The 21,983-nt window shown below is 54.5% G+C and overlaps 1 protein-coding gene across 1 annotated transcript in view; it reads right to left on the reverse strand.

Annotated features, from left to right (window-relative positions):
* The window catches only part of LOC144670407 (pyruvate carboxylase, mitochondrial-like), a 1,036,891-nt gene that overhangs the window by 102,045 nt on the left and 912,863 nt on the right, over positions 1-21,983 (reverse strand). The window contains exon 17 of the mRNA XM_078532890.1: positions 20,368-20,617. Within this exon, the coding sequence (XP_078389016.1) occupies positions 20,368-20,617 (250 nt within the window). The remainder of the gene's footprint in view (positions 1-20,367; positions 20,618-21,983) is intronic.

Genomic DNA, 21,983 nt, shown 5'->3' on the forward strand with positions numbered 1-21,983 from the left:
TCAAATTAAATAAGCAGATCAAATCAAATTAAAGTGATATCCCCTTAAAGAGAAACTGCAAAGAAGGAGAAAGTTTTTTAAAGGAACCTTATTAAGTCAAATTAAAAGTTTGTTTTCGGGGCTGAGGAAGCAGTCCAATCCCGATGATAACCACCAGCTGTGAGAAGCCTTAAGCGTGCCAGTGGACACCGCGTGCTCCCTCTCCAAGGACTTCCGGCCGCGAACATAGCAGCGGGACAGGGGCAGACATGCGAGCTGGACAACCTCCTCGACCGACCGCTTCTTGACCCTGTTAATGCCCAACTTGGCCAGGCCCAGGAGCAGGCTAAAAAGGAGGTCCTCCTCCCTCCCTGCACACCTCTGCCCAATAACTCACAACACACACTCGACACCCCCTCCCCCGATAAATCACAACCCACACACTGAACCCCCTCCTCCAATAAACCACATCCCACACTTCATACCCCCTACCCCGATAAACCTCAGCCCACACTTCATACCCCCTCCCCCAATAAACCACATCCCACACTCGGCACCCCCTCCCCCGATAAATCACAACCCACACACTGAACCCCCTCCTCCAATAAACCACATCCCACACTTCATACCCCCTCCCCCGATAAACCTCAGCCCACATTCCGCACCCCCCCCGATAAGCCATAACCCACACTCCGCACCCCCTCCCCCGATAAACCACAACACACACTCCGCACCCCCTCCCCCAATAAACCACAACCCACACTCCACACCCCCTCCCCCGATAAACCACAAACCACACTCCGCACCCCCTCCCCCAATAAACCACAACCCACACTCCACACCCCCTCCCCGATAAACCACAACCCACACTCCACACCCCCTCCCCCAATAAACCACAACCCACACTCCGCACCCCCTCCCCCGATAAACCACAACCCACACTCCGCACCCCCTCCCCGATAAACCACAACCCACACTCCACACCCCCTCCCCGATAAACCACAACCCACACTCCGCACCCCCTCCCCCGATAAACCACAACCCACACTCTGCACCCCCTCCCCGATAAACCACAACCCACACTCCTCACCCCCTCCCCGATAAACCACAACCCACACTCCGCACCCCCTCCCCCGATAAACCACAACCCACACTCCTCACCCCCTCCCCGATAAACCACAACTCACACTCCACACCCCCTCCCCGATAAACCACAACACACACTCCACACCCCCTCCCCGATAAACCACAACCCACACTCCGCACGCCCTCCCCCGATAAACCACAACCCACACTCCTCACCCCCTCCCCGATAAACCACAACTCACACTCCACACCCCCTCCCCGATAAACCACAACCCACACTCCACACCCCCTCCCCGATAAACCACAACCCACACTCCGCACCCCCTCCCCCGATAAACCACAACCCACACTCTGCACCCCCTCCCCGATAAACCACAACCCACACTCCGCACCCCCTCCCCCGATAAACCACAACTCACACTCCTCACCCCCTCCCCCGATAAACCACAACCCACACTCCACACCCCCTCCCCCGATAAACCACAACTCACACTCCTCACCCCCTCCCCCGATAAACCACAACCCACACTCCTCACCCCCTCCCCCGATAAACCACAACCCACACTCCGCACCCCCTCTCCCAATAAACCACAACCCACACTCCACACCCCCTCCCCAATAAACCACAACCCACACTCCACACCCCCTCCCCGATAAACCACAACCCACACTCCGCACCCCCTCCCCCGATAAACCACAACACACACTCCACACCCCCTCCCCCGATAAACCACAACACACACTCCGCACCCCCTCCCCCGATAAACCACAACCCACACTCCGCACCCCCTCCCCAATAAACCACAACTCACACTCCGCACCCCCTCCCCGATAAACCACAACCCACACTCCGCACCCCCTCCCCGATAAACCACAACACACACTCCTCATCCCTTTCCTCGATAAACCACAACCCACACTCCGCACCCCCCCCCCCCCGATAAACCACAACACACACTCCACACCCCCTCCCCCGATAAACCACAACCCACACTCCGCACCCCCTCCCCGATAAACCACAACCCACACTCCGCACCCCCTCTCCCAATAAACCACAACCCACACTCCACACCCCCTCCCCCGATAAACCACAACACACACTCCACACCCCCTCCCTGATAAACCACAACCCACACTCCACACACCCTCCCCCGATAAACCACAACACACACTCCTCATCCCTTTCCTCGATAAACCACAACCCACACTCCGCACCCCCCCCCCCCCGATAAACCACAACACACACTCCTCACCCCCGATAAACCACAACCCACACTCCACACCCCCTCCCCCGATAAACCACAACCCACACTCCGCACCCCCTCCCCGATAAACCACAACCCACACTCCTCACCCCCTCCCCCGATAAACCACAACCCACACTCCGCACCCCCTCCCCGATAAACCACAACCCACACTCCACACCCCCTCCCCCGATAAACCACATCCCACACTCCGCACCCCCCCCGATAAACCTCAACACACTCCTCACGCCCTCCCCCGATAAACCACAACTCACACTCCACACCCCCTCCCCCGATAAACCACAACCCACACTCCGCACCCCCTCCCCCGATAAACCACAACCCACACTCCTCATCCCTTTCCTTGATAAACCACTACATACACCCTGCACCCCCTCCCCCGATAAACCACAACCCACACTCCTCATCCCTTTCCTTGATAAACCACTACATACACCCTGCACCCCCTCCCTCGATAAACCACAACCCACACTTTGCCCACAGCCTGCAAACTCCCTCGCCGCTCCCCGGGTCAATCACAGCCCCACGTACACTTTCCCACCCCACCCCCACCCACAATCTTCCAATGCATGAATTTTGCAATGGTCAGGGGCTTAAACAAAAGCACTCGAGATTGAACAGCCTGGGATTCTCCCTGACAATATGAATGACGAGGTAGTGACCTGATCGAGAGCTTTAAAGCTCTGAAAGGGTTCAATCGGGTCGAGATCTTCCTCTTATCTCGAGAGCAAAACCGGGGCGCTAGGGATAACCAAGAGTTACTTATAAATCCAAATGAGGAATTCAGGAGATAAAAGCAAAATACTGCGGATGCTGGAAATCTGAAGCAGAAATAAAAATAGTTGGAAAAACTCAGCAGGTCTGACAGCATCTGCGGAGAGGAACACAGTTAACGTTTCGAGTCCGTATGACTCTTCATCAGAACTGAGGAAATATAGGAATGAGGTGAAATGTAAGCTGGTTGAGGGGAGGTGGGACAGGTAGAGCTGGATAGGGGGCCAGTGATAGGTGGAGGCAAAGAAGAGATTGCCAAAGATGTGATGGACAAAAGGTGTTGATGGTGAAACTTCTTTACCCAGAGAATGGGGTGGGTATGTGGAACTCGCTACCACCGGGAGGTGGTTAAGGGGAATAGTATTGATGCATTTAAGGGATAAACACCTGAGGGAGAAAGGAACAGGAGGATATGTTGATGGTGGAGAGATGAAGAGGGGGTGGGAGACAGTCTTTTTGCGGGGGGGTGGGGCACGGCTGTGACGGGCCGAATGGCCTGTTTCTGTCTCATTCTGATGCCAGACAAAATAAATGCAGTCCGAGCGCAGCCTTCATCGCCGAGCTCTGCTGTTGCTTCCAAGCCCCAGACAGCAGAGATGCTCAGTTGCATCATCCTGCCATCTCTGAGGCACGCAGGATGAGCAAGTGAAAAAATCTTAACGATGAATTAATCTTGCGTGACTAAGCAGCCCAGGCTGGATGTTGACAGGATGGCCCCAGCTCTAATTGATGCCTTGTTACAGCGCGGGATTTAATCCTCCCCCACCTGTTTGCTTGTTGCTTGTTTTTTTTTAATATATATTTACCTGCCCTATCTCAGCTTCAATTACTGCTCCCATTATTCATGGCAGATGCCAAGCCGACTGTTTTGTAAGAGCACGTTGTTATTATTTCTGGTTACTTACAGACGAAAGCCGTCTGTTCTCAGCTGATTCGGAAGAATCCTGGTCGGGATTTTTATGTTCCTCGCTTCTGGCCATGGGTTTATGTGCACTGGTTTACAGCCAGGTTGACGACACGCGAAACCCGTTGGTTGCCGACAGACCACTCTCTCCACCCTCCCCCCCACCTGCGCCACCCCTTCTCTGTGTTTCCAGCTGTGGCTCAGAAGGTAGCACCCTTGCCTCTGAGTCAGAAGGTGTTGGGTTCAAATCTCACTCCAGAGACATGAGCCCGTAATCAAGGCCGATTCCAACAGCGTCAGCACTGAGGGAGTGCTGCACTGTCGGAGGGTCAGTACTGAGGGAGTGCTGCACTGTCGGAGGGTCAGTACTGAGGGAGTGCTGCACTGTCGGAGGGTCAGTACTGAGGGAGTGCTGCACTGTCGGAGGGTCAGTACTGAGGGAGTGCTGCACTGTCAGAGGGTCAGTACTGAGGGAGTGCTGCACTGTCAGAGGGTCAGTACTGAGGGAGTGCTGCACTGTCGGAGGATCAGTACTGAGGGAGTGCTGCACTGTCGGAGGGTCAGTACTGAGGGAGTGCTGCGCTGTCGGAGGGTCAGTACTGAGGGAGTGCTGCACTGTCGGAGGGTCAGTACTGAGGGAGTGCTGCGCTGTCGGAGGGTCAGTACTGAGGGAGTGCTGCGCTGTCGGAGGGAGAGTACTGAGGGAGTGCTGCACTGTCGGAGGGTCAGTACCGAGGGAGTGCTGCACTGTCGGAGGGTCAGTACTGAGGGAGTGCTGCACTGTCAGACGGTCAGTGCTGAGGGAGTGCTGCTCTGTCAGAGGGTCAGTACTGAGGGGCTGCTGCACTGTCGGAGGGTCAGTACTGAGGGAGTGCTGCACTGTCGGAGGGTCAGTACTGAGGGAGTGCTGCGCTGTCAGAGGGTCAGTACTGAGGGAGTGCTGCACTGTCAGAGGGTCAGTACTGAGGAAGTGCTGCGCTGTCAGAGGGTCAGTACTGAGGAAGTGCTGCACTGTCAGAGGGTCAGTACTGAGGAAGTGCTGCACTGTCAGAGGGTCAGTACTGAGGAAGTGCTGCACTGTCGGAGGGTCAGTACTGAGGGAGTGCTGCACTGTGGTAGGGTTAGTATTGAGAAGCAGCAGGTTTCTCCACTGCGTGAGTCTGCCTGAGGCCCAGTGAGACTACCTTGCGCTGACTGCATTATGACTCCAATCTTGTGAGAGTGCCTTTACTGAAAACCAGATAGGGGCCCAGTGTCCCCAGTTCAGGGAAACACTGAGGTTGAAGGAAACAGGACAGGAGGCGAGGTTAGCTCTGAAGGGGACCATTTGGAAGAACCTCAATTCTTGCCCCCTCAGTTAGGCAGTTTATGGAAACAGGAGGAGGCCATTCAGCCCCTCTAGCATGTGTTGTTTAATCGACCATGACAAGGGCAGCATTAACTACCCATCCCTAATTACCCAGGAGAAGGTGCTGGTGAACTTATTCCCCCATTCTATTAGATCATGACTGATTTGTATCTCAACCCCAACTAACCGCTCTGACTCCATAACCCTTAATCCCCTTACCCAACAAAAATCTATCATTCTCCGTTCTAAAATTTTCAATTGACTCCTCCCAGCCGCAACATGTTTTTGGGGGAGACAGTTGCAGATTTGTGTGAAGTGCTTCCTGACACCATCCCTTAACGGCCTTGGCTCTCATTTTAAGGTTCTGCCCCCATAGTTAGAACCTCCCCACCCACCAGAGGAAATAGTTTCTCTCCATCGACCCTATCGAATCTTTTAATCATCTTAAACACCTTGAGTAGATCACCCCATAGTCTTCTATACTCAAGGGAACACAAGGCTAGTCTGTGCAACCTGTACTCCTCATTTAACCCTTTAACCCTTTCTGTGTCATCCTGCAGATGTACCAGCTCTGACAGTGACTCACAGAACGATTGCAAAGTGTGTGTGAGAGAACTGACGGCAGGAATATTTTAAAGTATTGGATAGCGTGATATGAGCCATTCCGGTATCGCAAGCAGTTGGGCTGGTGCTTAGGAACTCAAGTTCCTCGCCAACAGTCTCCACATCCCTCACTGGCCGCATTTACCTGGACATGTGTTTGAGAGCGTGGACAACAGCCGTTTTTGCTAAGAATCCCACTGCGAGTGGCGGGGGTGCAGGGGTTGGTGTTATCTCAATGAGAGTGAACATGCTGCGGCCACAGACAGGCTGGGGATAGTTGACTTGGTCAAAGAGTAGAGCATAAGAACATAAATGTCATAAGAAATAGGAGCAAGGGTAGGCCATTTGGCCCCTCGAGCCTGCTCTGTCATTCAATAAGATCATGGTCGATCTCATTGCAGCCTTAACTTCACTTTCATGTCTGCCCCCCATAACCCTTGACTCCCTTGTCAATCAAAAATCTGCCTACCCGTCTACCTCAGCCTTGAATATATTCAGTGACCCAGCCTCCACTGCTCTCTGGAGGAGAGAATTCCACAGACTAACCACCCTCTGAGAGAAGAAATTCCTCCTCACCTCCGTCTTAAATGGGGGAACCCTTATTTTGAAACTGTGCCCCCCCCCTAGTCCTAGATTCTCCCACGAGGGGTAACATCCTCTCAGCTTCTACCCTGTCAAAGCCCCCTCAGAATCTTACATGTTTCAATAAGATCACCTCTCATTCTTCTAAATTCCAATGAGTTTGGGCCCAACCTGCTCAACCTTTCCTCACAAGACAAACCCCCTTCATCCCAGGAATCAGCCTAGTGAACCTTCTCTGAACTGCCTCCAGTGCAAGTATATTCTTCCTTATGTAAGGAGACCAAAACTGTACATTATACCCCAGGCGTCATCTCACCAATTCTCCGTACAGTTGTAGCAAGACTTCCTTACTTATATACTCCAGGCTCCCTTGCAATGAAGGTCAACATTCCAGTTGCCTTCCTGCTCACTTGCTGTACCTGCATGTTAACTTTTTCATGGACTGGTATTCCAGAGACCCAGGGTGATGCTCTGGGGACCCGGGTTCGAATCCCACCACAGCGGATGGTGAAATTTGAATTCGATAAACATCTGGAATTTAAGAAGTCTAATGATGACCGTGAAACAACTGTCGATTGTTGTAAAAGCCCATCTGATTGGCTAATGTCCTTCAGGGAAGGAAGTCTGCTGTCCTTACCTGGTCTGGCCTACATGTGACTCCAGACCCACAGCAACGTGGTTGACTCTTAAGTGCCCTCTGAGCAAGGGCAATTAGGGATGGGGTGGCCTAGCCAGCGACGCCCACATCCCGTGAATGAATAAAGGAAACACACCTCCCTGACTTGGAAATATATTGGCCGTTCCTTCACTGTTGCTGGGTCAAAATCCTGGAACGCCCCCCTCCCTAACAGCGCAGTGGGTGTACCTACACCACAGGGACGGCAGCAACAGGTTGGGGCCTGTACCCGTTAGAGCTTTAGAAGAACGAGAAGCCATCTTATTGAAACATGTATGATGCGACGAAGGGGCTTGACAGAGGCTGAGAGGATGCTTCCCTCGTGGGGAGATCCAGAACTTGGGGCACAGTTTCAAAATAAGGGGGTCTCCCAATTAAGGCGGCTCAACATCACCTTCTCGGGGCCAGTCCGGGATGGGCAATAAACGCTGTCTAGCCAGAGGCGCCCGCACCCCACGAAAGAATAGATTTTTTAAAAAAAAGTTGGGATCGGCAGGTCGGCACAGAGAGTGACACAGAAGGTTGCCCATTACAAGCGATAACACAGAACCTAAAAATAAAACACCTCAAACTGGCAGCCTCCTAATGTGCTGCCTGATGTCCTTCAATGTGCTCGTAATGAGATTCACAGCTATGGACAGAGGAATCAATTGTAATTTGAAGCTGTGCCACAGAAAACTTCTATTTATTATTGTAATTGCTTCCATAATGGGAACAGGAACTGATCTGTGGGCTCTGGTAATGAAAATGAGGCCTCCAGCTCTCAGACTCTGGCACCCGTCGCTCGGTAGTCCGACTTGCCCTCGCGCTGTCCGCTGCCAGGACAATTAAAAATTTGACCCCGAGCCGTGTTAAGGAGCGATTGGGGAACAGGTGACCCAAAAGCTTGGTCAAAGAGGTTAGGCTGTAAGGAGCATCTTAAAGGAGGAGAGAGAGGCGGAGAGGCAGCTGAAGGCACGGCCGCCAATGGTGGAACGATTAAAACGGGGGGGTGCGCAAGGGCCCAGTATTGGAGGGTCTTCAGAGGGTTGCAGGCCAAGTTTGGTACGTTGTCAAGAAACAGCTGAGGAGTGTGGAGCCACTGTGTGTTGGCATTGTCCCCTCAGGGTCATCCCACTATCAGCTCATACTATCCCATGGAGTGACCTGTGAATAACTCGGGTCAGAACATCCTATCCCCACCCTGCAGTCACTCAAACTCCTCCACACACACACACTCCCTCATATCAAACAGCACTGACGTATTCTGCCCTGACACCACTCCTCACCCTCCTGCCCTGACACCACTCCTCACCCTCCTGCCCTGACACCACTCCTCACCCTCCTGCCCTGACACCACTCCTCACCCTCCGGCCCTGACACCACTCCTCACCCTCCGGCCCTGACACCACTCCTCACCCTCCTGCCCCGACACCACTCCTCACCCTCCGGCCCTGACACCACTCCTCACCCTCCGGCCCTGACACCGCTCCTCACCCTCACATCCTGACACCACTCCTCACCCTCACACCCTGCCCTGACACCACTCCTCACCCTACTGCCCTGACACCACTCCTCACCCTCCGGCCCTGACACCACTCCTCACCCTCCTGCCCTGACACCGCTCCTCACCCTCCGGCCCTGACACCACTCCTCACCCTCCGGCCCTGACACCCCTCCTCACCCTCACACTCTGACACCACTCCTCACCCTCCTGCCCTGACACCGCTCCTCATCCTCCGGCCCTGACACCACTCCTCACCCTGACACCCTTACACCACTCCTCACCCTCCTGCACTGACACCACTCCTCACCCTCCTGCCCTGACACCACTCCTCACCCTCCGGCCCTGACACCACTCCTCACCCTCCGGCCCTGACACCACTCCTCACCCTCCTGCCCCTCCTCCACTCCTCACCCTCACACCCTGACACCACTCCTCACCCTCACACCCTGCCCTGACACCACTCCTCACCCTCCTGCCCTGACACCACTCCTCACCCTCCTGCCCTGACACCACTCCTCACCCTCCAGCCCTGACACCACTCCTCACCTCACACCCTGACACCACTCCTCACCCTCACACCCTGACACCACTCCTCACCCTCCGGCCCTGACACCACTCCTCACCCTCACACCCTGACACCACTCCTCACCCTCACACCCTGACACCACTCCTCACCCTCACACCCTGACACCACTCCTCACCCTCCGGCCCTGACACCACTCCTCACCCTCACACCCTGACACCACTCCTCACCCTCCTGCCCTGACATCACTCCTCACCCTCACACACTGACACCACTCCTCACCCTCACACCATGACACCACTCCTCACCCTCCGGCCCTGACACCACTCCTCACCCTCACACCCTGACACCACTCCTCACTCTCCTGCCCTGACATCACTCCTCACCCTCACACACTGACACCACTCCTCACCCTCACACCATGACACCACTCCTCACCCTCCGGCCCTGACACCACTCCTCACCCTCACACCCTGACACCACTCCTCACTCTCCTGCCCTGACGCCACTCCTCACCCTCACACCCAGACACCACTCCTCACCCTCCTGCCGACACCACTCCTCACCCTCACACCCAGACATCACTCCTCACCCTCCTGCCCTGACACCACTCCTCACCCTCTGGCCCTGACAACACTCCTCAACCTCTTGCCCGGACACCACTCCTCACCCTCCAGCACTGACACCACTCCTCACCCTCCTGCCCTGACACCACTCCTCACCCTCCTGCCCTGACACCACTCCTCACCCTCACACCCTGACACCGCTCCTCATCCTCCTGCCCTGACACCACTCCTCACCCTCACACCCTGACACCACTCCTCACCCTCCTGCCCTGACACCATTCCTCACCCTCCTGCCCTGATACCACTCCTCACCCTCACACCCTGACACCACTCCTCACCCTCACACCCTGACACCACTCCTCACCCTCACACCCTGACACCACTCCTCACCCTCACACCCTGACACCACTCCTCACCCTCCTGCCCTGACACCACTCCTCACCCTCTTGCCCTGACACCACTCCTCACCCTCACACCCTGACACCGCTCCTCACCCTCCTGCCCTGACACCATTCCTCACCCTCCTGCCCTGATACCACTCCTCACCCTCACACCCTGACACCACTCCTCACCCTCACACCCTGACACCACTCCTCACCCTCACACCCTGACACCACTCCTCACCCTCACACCCTGACACCACTCCTCACCCTCACACCCTGACACCACTCCTCACCCTCACACCCTGACACCACTCCTCACCCTCCTGCCCTGACACCACTCCTCACCCTCTTGCCCTGACACCGCTCCTCACCCTCCTGCCCTGACACCACTCCTCACCCTCCTGCCCTGACACCACTCCTCACCCTCCTGCCCCGACACCACTCCTCACCCTCACACCCTGACACCACTCCTCACCCTCCGGCCCTGACACCACTCCTCACCCTCCGGCCCTGACACCACTCCTCACCCTCCTGCCCTGACACCACTCCTCACCCTCCTGCCGACACCACTCCTCACCCTCACACCCTGACACCACTCCTCACCCTCCGGCCCTGACACCACTCCTCACCCTCACACCCTGACACCACTCCTGACCCTCCTGCCCTGACACCACTCCTCACCCTCACACCCTGACACCACTCCTCACCCTCCGGCCCTGACACCACTCCTCACTCTCACACCCTGACACCACTCCTCACCCTCCTGCCCTGACACCACTCCTCACCCTCTTGCCCTGACACCGCTCCTCACCCTCCTGCCCTGACACCACTCCTCACCCTCCTGCCCTGACACCACTCCTCACCCTCCTGCCCCAACACCACTCCTCACCCTCACACCCTGACACCACTCCTCACCCTCCGGCCCTGACACCACTCCTCACCCTCCGGCCCTGACACCACTCCTCACCCTCCTGCCCTGACACCACTCCTCACCCTCCTGCCCCGACACCACTCCTCACCCTCACACCCTGACACCACTCCTCACCCTCACACCCTGACACCACTCCTCACCCTCCTGCCCTGACACCGCTCCTCACCCTCCTGCCCTGACACCACTCCTCACCCTCCTGCCCTGACACCACTCCTCACCCTCCTGCCCCGACACCACTCCTCACCCTCCTGCCGACACCACTCCTCACCCTCACACCCTGACACCACTCCTCACCCTCCGGCCCTGACACCACTCCTCACCCTCACACCCTGACACCACTCCTGACCCTCCTGCCCTGACACCACTCCTCACCCTCACACCCTGACACCACTCCTGACCCTCCTGCCCTGACACCACTCCTCACTCTCACACCCTGACACCACTCCTGACCCTCCTGCCCTGACACCACTCCTCACTCTCACACCCTGACACCACTCCTCACCCTCCTGCCCTGACACCACTTCTCACCCTTCGGCCCTGACACCACTCCTCACCCTCCTGCCCTGACACCACTTCTCACCCTCCAGCACTGACACCACTCCTCACCCTCCTGCCCTGACACCACTCCTCACCCTCACACCCTGACACCACTCCTCACCCTCTGGCCCTGACACCAATCCTCACCCTCCTGCCCTGACACGACTCCTCACCCTCCTGCCCCTCCCCCACTCTCACCCTCACACTCTTCCCCTCCCCCACTCTCACCCTCACACCCTGACACCACTCCTCACCCTCTGGCCCTGACACCAATCCTCACCCTCCTGCCCTGACACCACTCCTCACCCTCCAGCCCTGACACGACTCCTCACCCTCCTGCCCCTCCCCCACTCTCACCCTCACACTCTGCCCCTCCCCCACTCTCACCCTCACACTCTGCCCCTCCCCCACTCTCACCCTCACACCCTGCCCCTCCCCCACTCTCATCTACCCCTCCCCCACTCTCACGCTCACACTCTGCCCCTCCCCCACTCTCACCCTCACACCCTGCCCCTCCCCCACTCTCACCCTCACACCCTGCCCCTCCCCCACTCTCACCCTCACACTCTGCCCCTCCCCCACTCTCACCCTCACACTCTGCCCCTCCCCCACTCTCACCCTCACACCCTGCCCCTCCCCCACTCTCACCCTCACACTCTGCCCCTCCCCCACTCTCACCCTCACACCCTGCCCCTCCCCCACTCTCATCTACCCCTCCCCCACTCTCACGCTCACACTCTGCCCCTCCCCCACTCTCACCCTCACACCCTGCCCCTCCCCCACTCTCACCCTCACACCCTGCCCCTCCCCCACTCTCACCCTCACACCCTGCCCCTCCCCCACTCTCATCTACCCCTCCCCCACTCTCATGCTCACACTCTGCCCCTCCCCCACTCTCACCCTCACACCCTGCCCCTCCCCCACTCTCACCCTCACACCCTGCCCCTCCCCCACTCTCACCCTCACACCCTGCCCCTCCCCCACTCTCACCCTCACACCCTGCCCCTCCCCCACTCTCACCCTCACACCCTGCCCCTCCCCCACTCTCATCTACCCCTCCCCCACTCTCACCCTCACACCCTGCCCCTCCCCCACTCTCACCCTCACATCCTGCCCCTCCCCCACTCTCACCCTCACACTCTGCCCCTCCCCCACTCTCACCCTCACACTCTGCCCCTCCCCCACTCTCACCCTCACACCCTGCCCCTCCCCCACTCTCACCCTCACATCCTGCCCCTCCCCCACTCTCATCTACCCCTCCCCCACTCTCACCCTCACACCCTGCCCCTCCCCCACTCTCACCCTCACACTCTGCCCCTCCCCCACTCTCACCCTCACACCCTGCCCCTCCCCCACTCTCACCCTCACACCCTGCCCCTCCCCCACTCTCACCCTCACACCCTGCCCCTCCCCCACTCTCACCCTCACACCCTGCCCCTCCCCCACTCTCACCCTCACACCCTGCCCCTCCCCCACTCTCACCCTCACACCCTGCCCCTCCCCCACTCTCACCCTCACACCCTGCCCCTCCCCCACTCTCCCTGTCAGACCCTGCCCTTCCCTCACTTTCCCCCTCAGTCCCCTGCCCCTTCCTCACTCCTCTCCCTCACAACCTGCCTCTCCCTCACTCTCCCACCTCACCCTGCCCCTCCCTCCCCCCCCACCCCACTCTGCCCCTCCCTCATTCTCCCCTTCCCCCCCCACCCCCCACTCTGCCCCTTCCCCACTCTTGCCCGAGACCCAGCCTCTTTGGAGCTGGCTCTGACCATTGTTTCCCAATTCTCTCCGGCTACAGGTGTGGTGCCGGGAAGACTGGAGGACAGGTAACTTTTGAAAACTGAAGAAGGTATGGCCTGAGTAATTACAGGCCAGTCAGCCTAACCTCAGTCCTGGGGAAATGTTCCAAGGGACAGCTTACGTTATCAGTGAGAAAGGCTCAGATTAATCTAGGAGGCTCAGCGTGAATTTGTTCTGGGTAGTTCCTGTCTGACAAACCTGACTGAATTTTTTTGAGAATGAACAAGGGTTTGATGCAGTCTGTATAGATTTTAGTTAAGGGTTTTGACAGGGTCCCACCTGGCAGACTGGTCAGTGAGTTAAAAGCCCATGGAGCCCGAGGGAAAAAGTGGTAAAGTTGGACCCAAAATTATCTCAGAGGCTGGAAGCAAACGGCAACAGTCAAAGGGCGATTTTATGACTGGAAGGCTGTTTCCAGTGGGGCTCCACAGAGCTCGGTGTTAGATCCCTTGCCGATTATGGCAGAGATCAATGATTTACACTTAAATTTAGACTTAGGGGAGATGGTGGCATCGTGGTAATGTCACTGGACTAGTAACCCAGAGCTGATGCTCTGCTGACAGGGGTTTAAGCCACACCATGGCAGCTGGAGGAGTTTAAATTCAATTCATAAATCTAGAATCTAAAGCTAGTCTCAGTAATGGTGACCATGAAACCATCTTTCGATTGTTGTAAAACCCCATCTGGGGTCACTAATGCCCCTTTAGGGTAAGAAATGTGCTGTCCTTACCTGGTCTGGCCTACATGTGACTCCAGACCCACAGCAATGTGGTTGACTCTCAACTGCCCCTCCGAAATGGCTGAGTGAGCCACTCAGTTCGAGAGGCAATTAGGGATGGGCAACAAATGCTGGGCCTTGCCAGCGACGCCCACATCCCATGAAAGAATAAAGAAGAGACAAGAGTTGGAGGAATAAATGGAGGAATAATCAGATGAATTTCAGGGCCTTTGAGAAACCTGTCCATCTTTGTTTCCCCAGTTCCTGTTGCTGGCCTAGCCAGTGATGCCCACATCCTATGAAAGAATAAAAAAAATGCAGGAGGTATGGTTAAGATGTTTTGGAGGTGATATAAAAATTGGCCATGTGGTTGGTTAATAGTGAGGAAGAAAGCGGCAGACTACAGGAAGATATCAATGGACTGCTCAGGTGGACGGAATGGTGGCCAATGGAATTCAATCCAGAGAAGTGTGAGGTAATGCATTTGGGGAGGGCAAACAAGACAAAGGAATACACAAGGGAAGTGTAGGACACAAAGGAGCAGAAGGTCCCTGGAGTGTATGTCCACAGATCCCTGAGTTCTTTGAAGATGTGACAAGCAAAGTGGATAATGGGGATCCTGTAGATGTAGTATATCTGGACTTCCAGAAGGCCTTTGATAAGGTGCCGCACAAAAGATTAATACACAAGATAAGATCACACGGCGTTAGGGGTAATATATTAGCTTGGAGAGAGGATTGGCTAGTGAACAGAAAGCAAGGAGTCAGGATAAATGGGTCTTTTTCTGGATGGCAAGCTGTAACTAGTGGGGTGCCACAGGGTTCAGTCCTTGGGCCCCAACTATTTACAATCTACATGAATGACTTGGATTCAGGGATAGAAGGTACTATAGCTAAATTTGCAGATGACACCAAAATAGGTGGGAAAGTAAGTTGTAATGAAGAAATAAGAAATTTACAAATGGATATGGACAGGTTAGGTGAATGGGCCAAAATTTGGCAGCTGGAGTTTAATGTGGATAAGTGTGAGTTTATCTATTTTGGTTGGAAGAATAAAAAGGCGACTTATTATTTAAATGGAGAGAAACTTCAGAATGCTTCAGTGCCGAGGGATCTGGGTGTCCTTGTGCATGAATCGCTGAAAGCTAGTATACAGGTACAGCAAGTAATAAGGAAGGAGAATGGAATTTTGGCATTTATTGCTAAAGGAATAGATTATAAAAATAGGGAAGTGTTGTTGCAACTGTACAAGGCATTGGTGAGACCGCACCTGGAGTACTGTGCACAGTTTCAGTCCCCTTACTTAAGGAAGGATGTAGTTGCATTGGAGGTGGTTCAGAGGAGGTTCATTAGATTGATTCCAGAGATCGGGGCTTGTCTTATGAGAAGAGATTGAGCCGTTTAGGCCTATACTCGCTAGAGTTTAGAAGGATGAGAGGAGATCTAATTGAGGTATATAAGATGCTAAAGGGGATGGACAAAGTAATGTGGAGCGGATGTTTCCCCTTGTGGGGCATTCTAGAACGAGAGGCCATAGTTTTAGGTAGATTTAAATCAGAGATGAGGAGGAATTACTTTTCTCAAAGGGTCGTGAATCTGTGGAATTCACTATCTCAGAGTGCAGTGGATGCCGGGACGCTGAATAAATTTAAGGAGGAGATTTTTAATTAGTAGCGGGTTGAAAGGTTATGGGGAGAGGGCGGGAAATTGGAGTTGAGGCCGAAATGAGATCAGCCATGATCGTGTTGAGTGGCGGGGCAGGCTCGAGGGGCTGAATTGCCTACTCCTGCTCCTAGTTCTTATGAAGGTGGCTGGACAGGTAGATATGGTGGGAAAGACATACAGGATACTTATCTTGTATGCCTGGGCTAATCAAGAGAAGAGCTGGGAGGTTATGCCAAAACAGGGTACTTGCTGGTTCAAGGGGGTGAAAGGTTATCAGGGGTAGGCGGGAATGTGGAGTTGAGGTTACAGTCAGATCAGCCATGGTCTCGTTGAATGGCGAAGCAGGCTCAAGGGGCCTCCTCCTGCTCCTAATTCATGTGTATTTCTGTTTGTATGTGCACCAGGTGCAGAAAAGAGGGATAAAACAGCAGTAAGACCGCAGCCAGAGAACAGCGTACGATTCTGGTCACCACACTACAGGAAGGAGGTGATCGCGCCAGAGTGGGAGCAGAGGGGATTTACATTCCCACCCACCCCCAATAACCTTTCACTCCTTTGCACCAGCAAGTAATATTTGTGCCACACAAGTGCCACGCAATGAACATCTCTAACAAAGGCAACCTAACCATCATCTCCCCTTGAAATCCAATGGCGTTACCATCACTGAACTCCCCCACTATCACCAGTGAGCTTGACCAGCCATATAAAAGCTGTGGCTACAGGAGTAGCTCAGAAGCTGGAGAATTCTGCAGTGAGTAACTCAACTCCTGACTTGCCAAAGCCTGTCCACCATCTTCAAAGTCAGGAGTGTGATGGAATACTCTCCATTTGCCTGGATGAGTGCAGTTCCAACTATACTCAAGAAGCTTGACACCATCCAGGACAAAGCAGCCGCTTGATTGGCACCAACTTAAACAATCACTCCCTCCAGCGCCAACACACAGTGGCAGCAGTGTGTACCAACTACAAGATGCACTGCAGCAACTCGCCAAGGCTCCTTCGACAGCACCTTCCAAACCTACGACCACTACCACCTAGAAGGACAAGGGCAGCAGACACATGGGAACACCACCACCTGGAAGTTCCCCTCCAAGTCACCCACCATCCTGACTTGGAAATATATCAGCCGTTCCTTCGCTGTCGCTGGGTCAAAATCTTGGAACTCCCTCCCTAACAGCGCTGTGCGTGTACCTACACCACAGGGACCGCAGCGGTTCAAGAAGGCAGCTCAACGCCACCTTCTCCAGGGCAATTAGGGATGGGCAATAAATGCTGGCCTAGCCAGCGATGCCCACATCCCATGAAAGAATTAAGGAAGGCCTGGATTACATGCTCCAGGCTCCAGTCTGGGGCTTGAACCCAGACCTTTAACTGAAAGATGGAGGAGAGAGGGGGGTGATACCAACTGAGCCACAGCCTGACGCCGGACAGGAAGGACTTTATTAAAGTACTGGCCACTGGAGACTGGTTCCTATCATAAGTATAACTTGTATGAGTTGGGTTTCCACTGGGTATTTAATAGGAGTGAACGTGAGGTGATTTTTGGCTGCTCAAATCCCATTGCTGCTTCATGTAGACAGTGCAAAAGTTGCAAACCTTCAAACTACTGTAAAAAAAAATCACAGAGTGGGAGATGGAATTTTGAATACGCAGCAGGGGGACTTTAAAGTTTAATCTTATATCGCTTGCTGCCTTGTTTAAGATACTGGTGGAGAGCTCACGTTGAGAGCTGATGCGCAGTGGAGCCTGGATTGTATTGGCATTTGGATCATTACCATCTGGGCTTGGCGCTGTGGTGCGGACCAGACGGGCACTGTCACAGCGCAGGCTGCCCCGATGCTCGGTGGGGACAAGTACCCACGCCCGTCAGTGAACCCCCAACGACCGTGCCAGCCACTGTGGCGCTGCCCTGGCACCGGGAAAGCTCAGGCGCCGGGGCTGAGTGCGAGCAGCTCGCCAGGTGCAGCGGGCACAGCGGGAGCCGGGAGACGGGCAGAGCGCGCGGAGACAGGTAGCTGGGAGAGTCAAATGAAAACAGAAAGTGCTGGAAAAACTCAGCGTCTGCGGGGAGAGAGAGAGAGAGAGAGAGAACATTTCGAGTCCAATGTGACTCTTGCTGAGAGAGTCAGACAGCTGGGAGACGCACGGCACTGAGATCATTTGGTAAACAGCCACTGGTTGAGATGAACTGACATCCGCACCTCGATAGTTTGGCGTTTTAGTCACACACAGTCAACAAACGGCGAGTTCTAACTCATCACTGGAACCTGCCTAATATTGAAATTCAATCAGACATCCCCACACACAGCTCCCTGACAGACAGCCTGTATAACTTACACAGACTCACGCTCCACGTTACTGATACACAGACCTGCACACCTCCCTGGCGCACGAGCTTACACAGCCCCTATGGTATTTACACAGGGTTACGCACTCTACGTTACTGATAGGCAGACCCACACCCCGCATTACTGACACGGGGACCTACGTTTACACACTCTGGAAGGCGTGAATCCATCCCCGGCAACGACACACACCATATCCAATCCTGGTCCCCTCTGGAATACACAGCCGTCGTCCCTCCTGATTCCACTTGGCTCCGAAATGTGGGGGTAACTCACTGAAACGGCGGAGCCCCCGCTGAACAAACCCAGAGATTCGTCGCTCCCTTTTAAAGGAACCCAGCCTTTGTGAAGCCCATGCGGTTGAATCACGCAGCACAGCGGGAGTCCATTTGGCCCATCGTACCTGTGCCGGCCCCTCGAAGAGCCGGTCCGATTGGCCCCATCCCTGCTCTTTCCCCTCAGGCCTGTAGATTTTAGATAGAGCTTACTCAGATCGTACAGCTCAGAAACAGGCCATTCGGCCCAACTGGCCCGTGCTGGTGTTTACGTCGCATTTCAGCCTCCCTCTCACAGCTCACCCCATCAACATAGCCTTCTATTCCTTTCTCCCTCGTGTCTTTATCCAGCTTCCCCCTAACTGCCTCTCTACTATTCATCTCAACCACTCCCTGTGGTCGCGAGTTCCACATTCCCACTGCTGTCCGGTTAAAGAGGTTTCTCCTGAATTCCCGACTGGATTTATTAGTGACAATCTTATGTTTATTGCCCCTACTTTGGTCTTCCTCATGTGGAAATGTCTTCTCTATGTGCACCCTATAGAAACTCCTTCGTAATTGTTACAGGTTAGGGGAAAGAGGACCCTCCCCACTCTACCCCACCCCACTGTCCTGGCAAAGTACTCACCTCCCTACCCCTTACACACTTCCTCCATCCTTTACACACCTCCCCACCCCTTACACACTTCCTCCATCCTTTACACACCTCCCCACCCCTTACACACTTCCTCCATCCTTTACACACCTCCCCACCCCTTACACACGTCCTCCATCCTTTACACACCTCCCCACCCCTTGCACACGTCCTCCATCCTTTACACACCTCCCCACCGCTTACACATGTCCCCCATCCTTTACACACCTCCCCACCCCTTACACACGTCCCCCATCCTTTACACACCTCCCCACCCCTTATACATGTCCCCCATCCTTTACACACCTCCCCACCCCTTACACACGTCTCCCATCCTTTACACACGTCCACACCCCTTACACACGTCCTCCCATCCTTTACACACCTCCCCATCCCTTACACACGTCCTCCATCCTTTACACTTCTCCCTTACCCAGGGCAGCCACATGACCCTGACTGCAGGTCATCTGGTGACTTAGGGCAGAATTTACGGGTCGGCGAGTGGGGGTGGGGCCAAACTGTCAAAGGCCTATTAAGGCCTCTTAAAAACTAATTGAATTAATAAAATGAGCTGCCCATCCAACCTTAAGTTTGGCGGCGGGGGGGGGCAGGTGAAGAGCCCAGGTGGCCTTTGCAATTTTCATGGAACCTCATCCACGGGCGGGATGAGGTTTCATGAAGTGTTAAAAAATTTAATAACATTGTAAAAAAAAATCATTGACATGTTCCAGCTCATGTGACACTGTCACACGGGGGGACATGTTTTACAAGTTTCGAATTTCTTTATTTCGATGTTTAAACCTTAAACTAATCTCTTTGAGGCATCTCTGTGCCTCAGGGAGGTTTCTGCGCTCTTTCGCGTGCAGGCCCCGACTCAGGGAATCTCCCCCCACCGTCCGCACAGGGAGTGCTCAGCACTTCCGGGAGTGCGTCACACTGGGCGGGCTTTAATCGGCCCGCCCACGTAAAATGGTGGCGCGGCCCCAGTTGGGTACATTGATCGGGGTGGGGGGGGGTGGGGATTCTGCCCTTATTCACGGAAAGAGGAGCAAGTTCTCCAAGTCCAACCATCTTCTCTCAGTCCAACTTATCAAACTCATTCAAAGAGACAGCAGAGGCCCAATGGGCCGAATGGGCAGTTGAACGCCACCATGATTTTAAAGAACCGGTCAGGTCACTGCTCAGGCTTCCCCCTTTTCCTCTACCAGCAGTCCAATCACCATTAGAAAGATCCACCAGCCGCTCTCTCTCTCTCTCTGCCACGGTGGTCAGGAAATCCCTCGGACCCTACCTGTGTCGAGTTGCGTGCCCTTGCTGCAGGCCACGACGGCGCCCATGCTGGGCTGCGAGGTCATTCCAGACATCGAGTCGGCGGCCACGTCCACCACGTCAGCCCCAGCCTGGGCGGCGGCCAACATGGAGGCTACTCCCGCGCCCGCCGTGTCGTGGGTGTGGACGTGGAGCGGGATTTCCGGGAAGCGGTCTCGCAGCGCTCCAATTAGCAGCTTGGCCGAGTTTGGCTTGAGCAGTCCCGCCATGTCCTGCAAGGCACAAGAGCATCCTTAGAACATCCAAAATGTCTTAACAGCCAATGCAGTACTTCTGAAATATAGCCATATTTTAACGTAGGAAATTTGTCTCGTTGCTCTTGTGGGGGCTCGCTTGTGTGCAAATCGGCTGCAGTGATTCCGACAGGTTAAACTAATCAATCAGATTTATTCATAAGTAAAACAATTACACAAAAAGCAGCCAGGCATGGCAAATTACTGATGGTAGAAATATTTGGAAAATGTGACAACTAGCAACAGCCTTCAGGGATGAAATACTCTCTTTGCAGAACATATTTCTTCCACAATTCATTATGCAATAAGGTTTTTAGATGAAACAGTCTTTCTGAGTCCTCCAGGCGCACAATGTTTATATGTGGGCGACACAATTCCCTCATCAGCCCACGGAGCCCAAGTTCCAAAAGCTAAACTGTAGACACGGAGAAAAAGTCAGCAAGATATATTCCAAACCAAGGGGCCTTGGAATAAAGAGCTGTCAATCAATCAAACACGGAGACAATTTGGTAAGAGATGTTTGCATTCAATGATAATGAGCAAGTTAGCTGCCACCCAGAACTTGTCAGTACTTCAGCAAATGTCAGCGCTTCATTTAAAAAAATGCAAGGACATTATGCTAACCCTTTATAAATCACTGGTTAGGCCTCAGCTGCAATACTGCGTTCAGTTCTGAGCACTTTGGGAAGGATGTGATAACCTTGGAGAGGGGACAAAAAAAGATTTATTAAAAAGTGGACCAGAGCTGAGGGGGCTTCAGTTAATGTGGAGAGACTGGAGGAGCTGGGATTGTTCTCCTTAGAGCACAGAAGGTTAAGGGCGCGAGGGTGGGGGGGGGATTTATAAGGGGTGTTCAAAATCATAGGCCTAAATTTTCCAGTCCGGCCCGCTGCAGGATTTGTCGTGGGCGAACTTGACGGAACAGCGGGAAGGTACCTTGACTTCGGACGGGAATTTCGCTGCAGGATCGGAAAATCCTGCCCAAAGGGTTTCGATCGAGTAAAGTCAGGAGAAACTGGCTGTAACCAGAGGACACAGATTTGAGATGATCGGCAAAAGGAGCAGGGAGGAATTTTTGTTTATGCGGGGGGGAGGTGGGTGGGGGGCGTAGAGGGTCAGGAGGCCGGATTAAGCGCGCATTGGGAATAGTCGAGTCCAGAGGCAATAAAGGCATGGATGAGGGTTTCGGCAGTCGACGAGCTGAGCTCGGGGTGGGGGGGTTGGGTGATGCTGTAGAGGTCATGGTGCAGGCTCGGAATGTAGTCGGAAGCTCATCTCAAGGTCAAACGCGTCACCAAGATTGTGAACAGTCTGGTTCAGCCTCTGACAGTTGCCAGAGAGAGGG

This window comes from Cetorhinus maximus, chromosome 31 (assembly GCF_964194155.1).
Source record: "Cetorhinus maximus chromosome 31, sCetMax3.hap1.1, whole genome shotgun sequence".
NCBI lineage: Eukaryota > Metazoa > Chordata > Chondrichthyes > Lamniformes > Cetorhinidae > Cetorhinus > Cetorhinus maximus.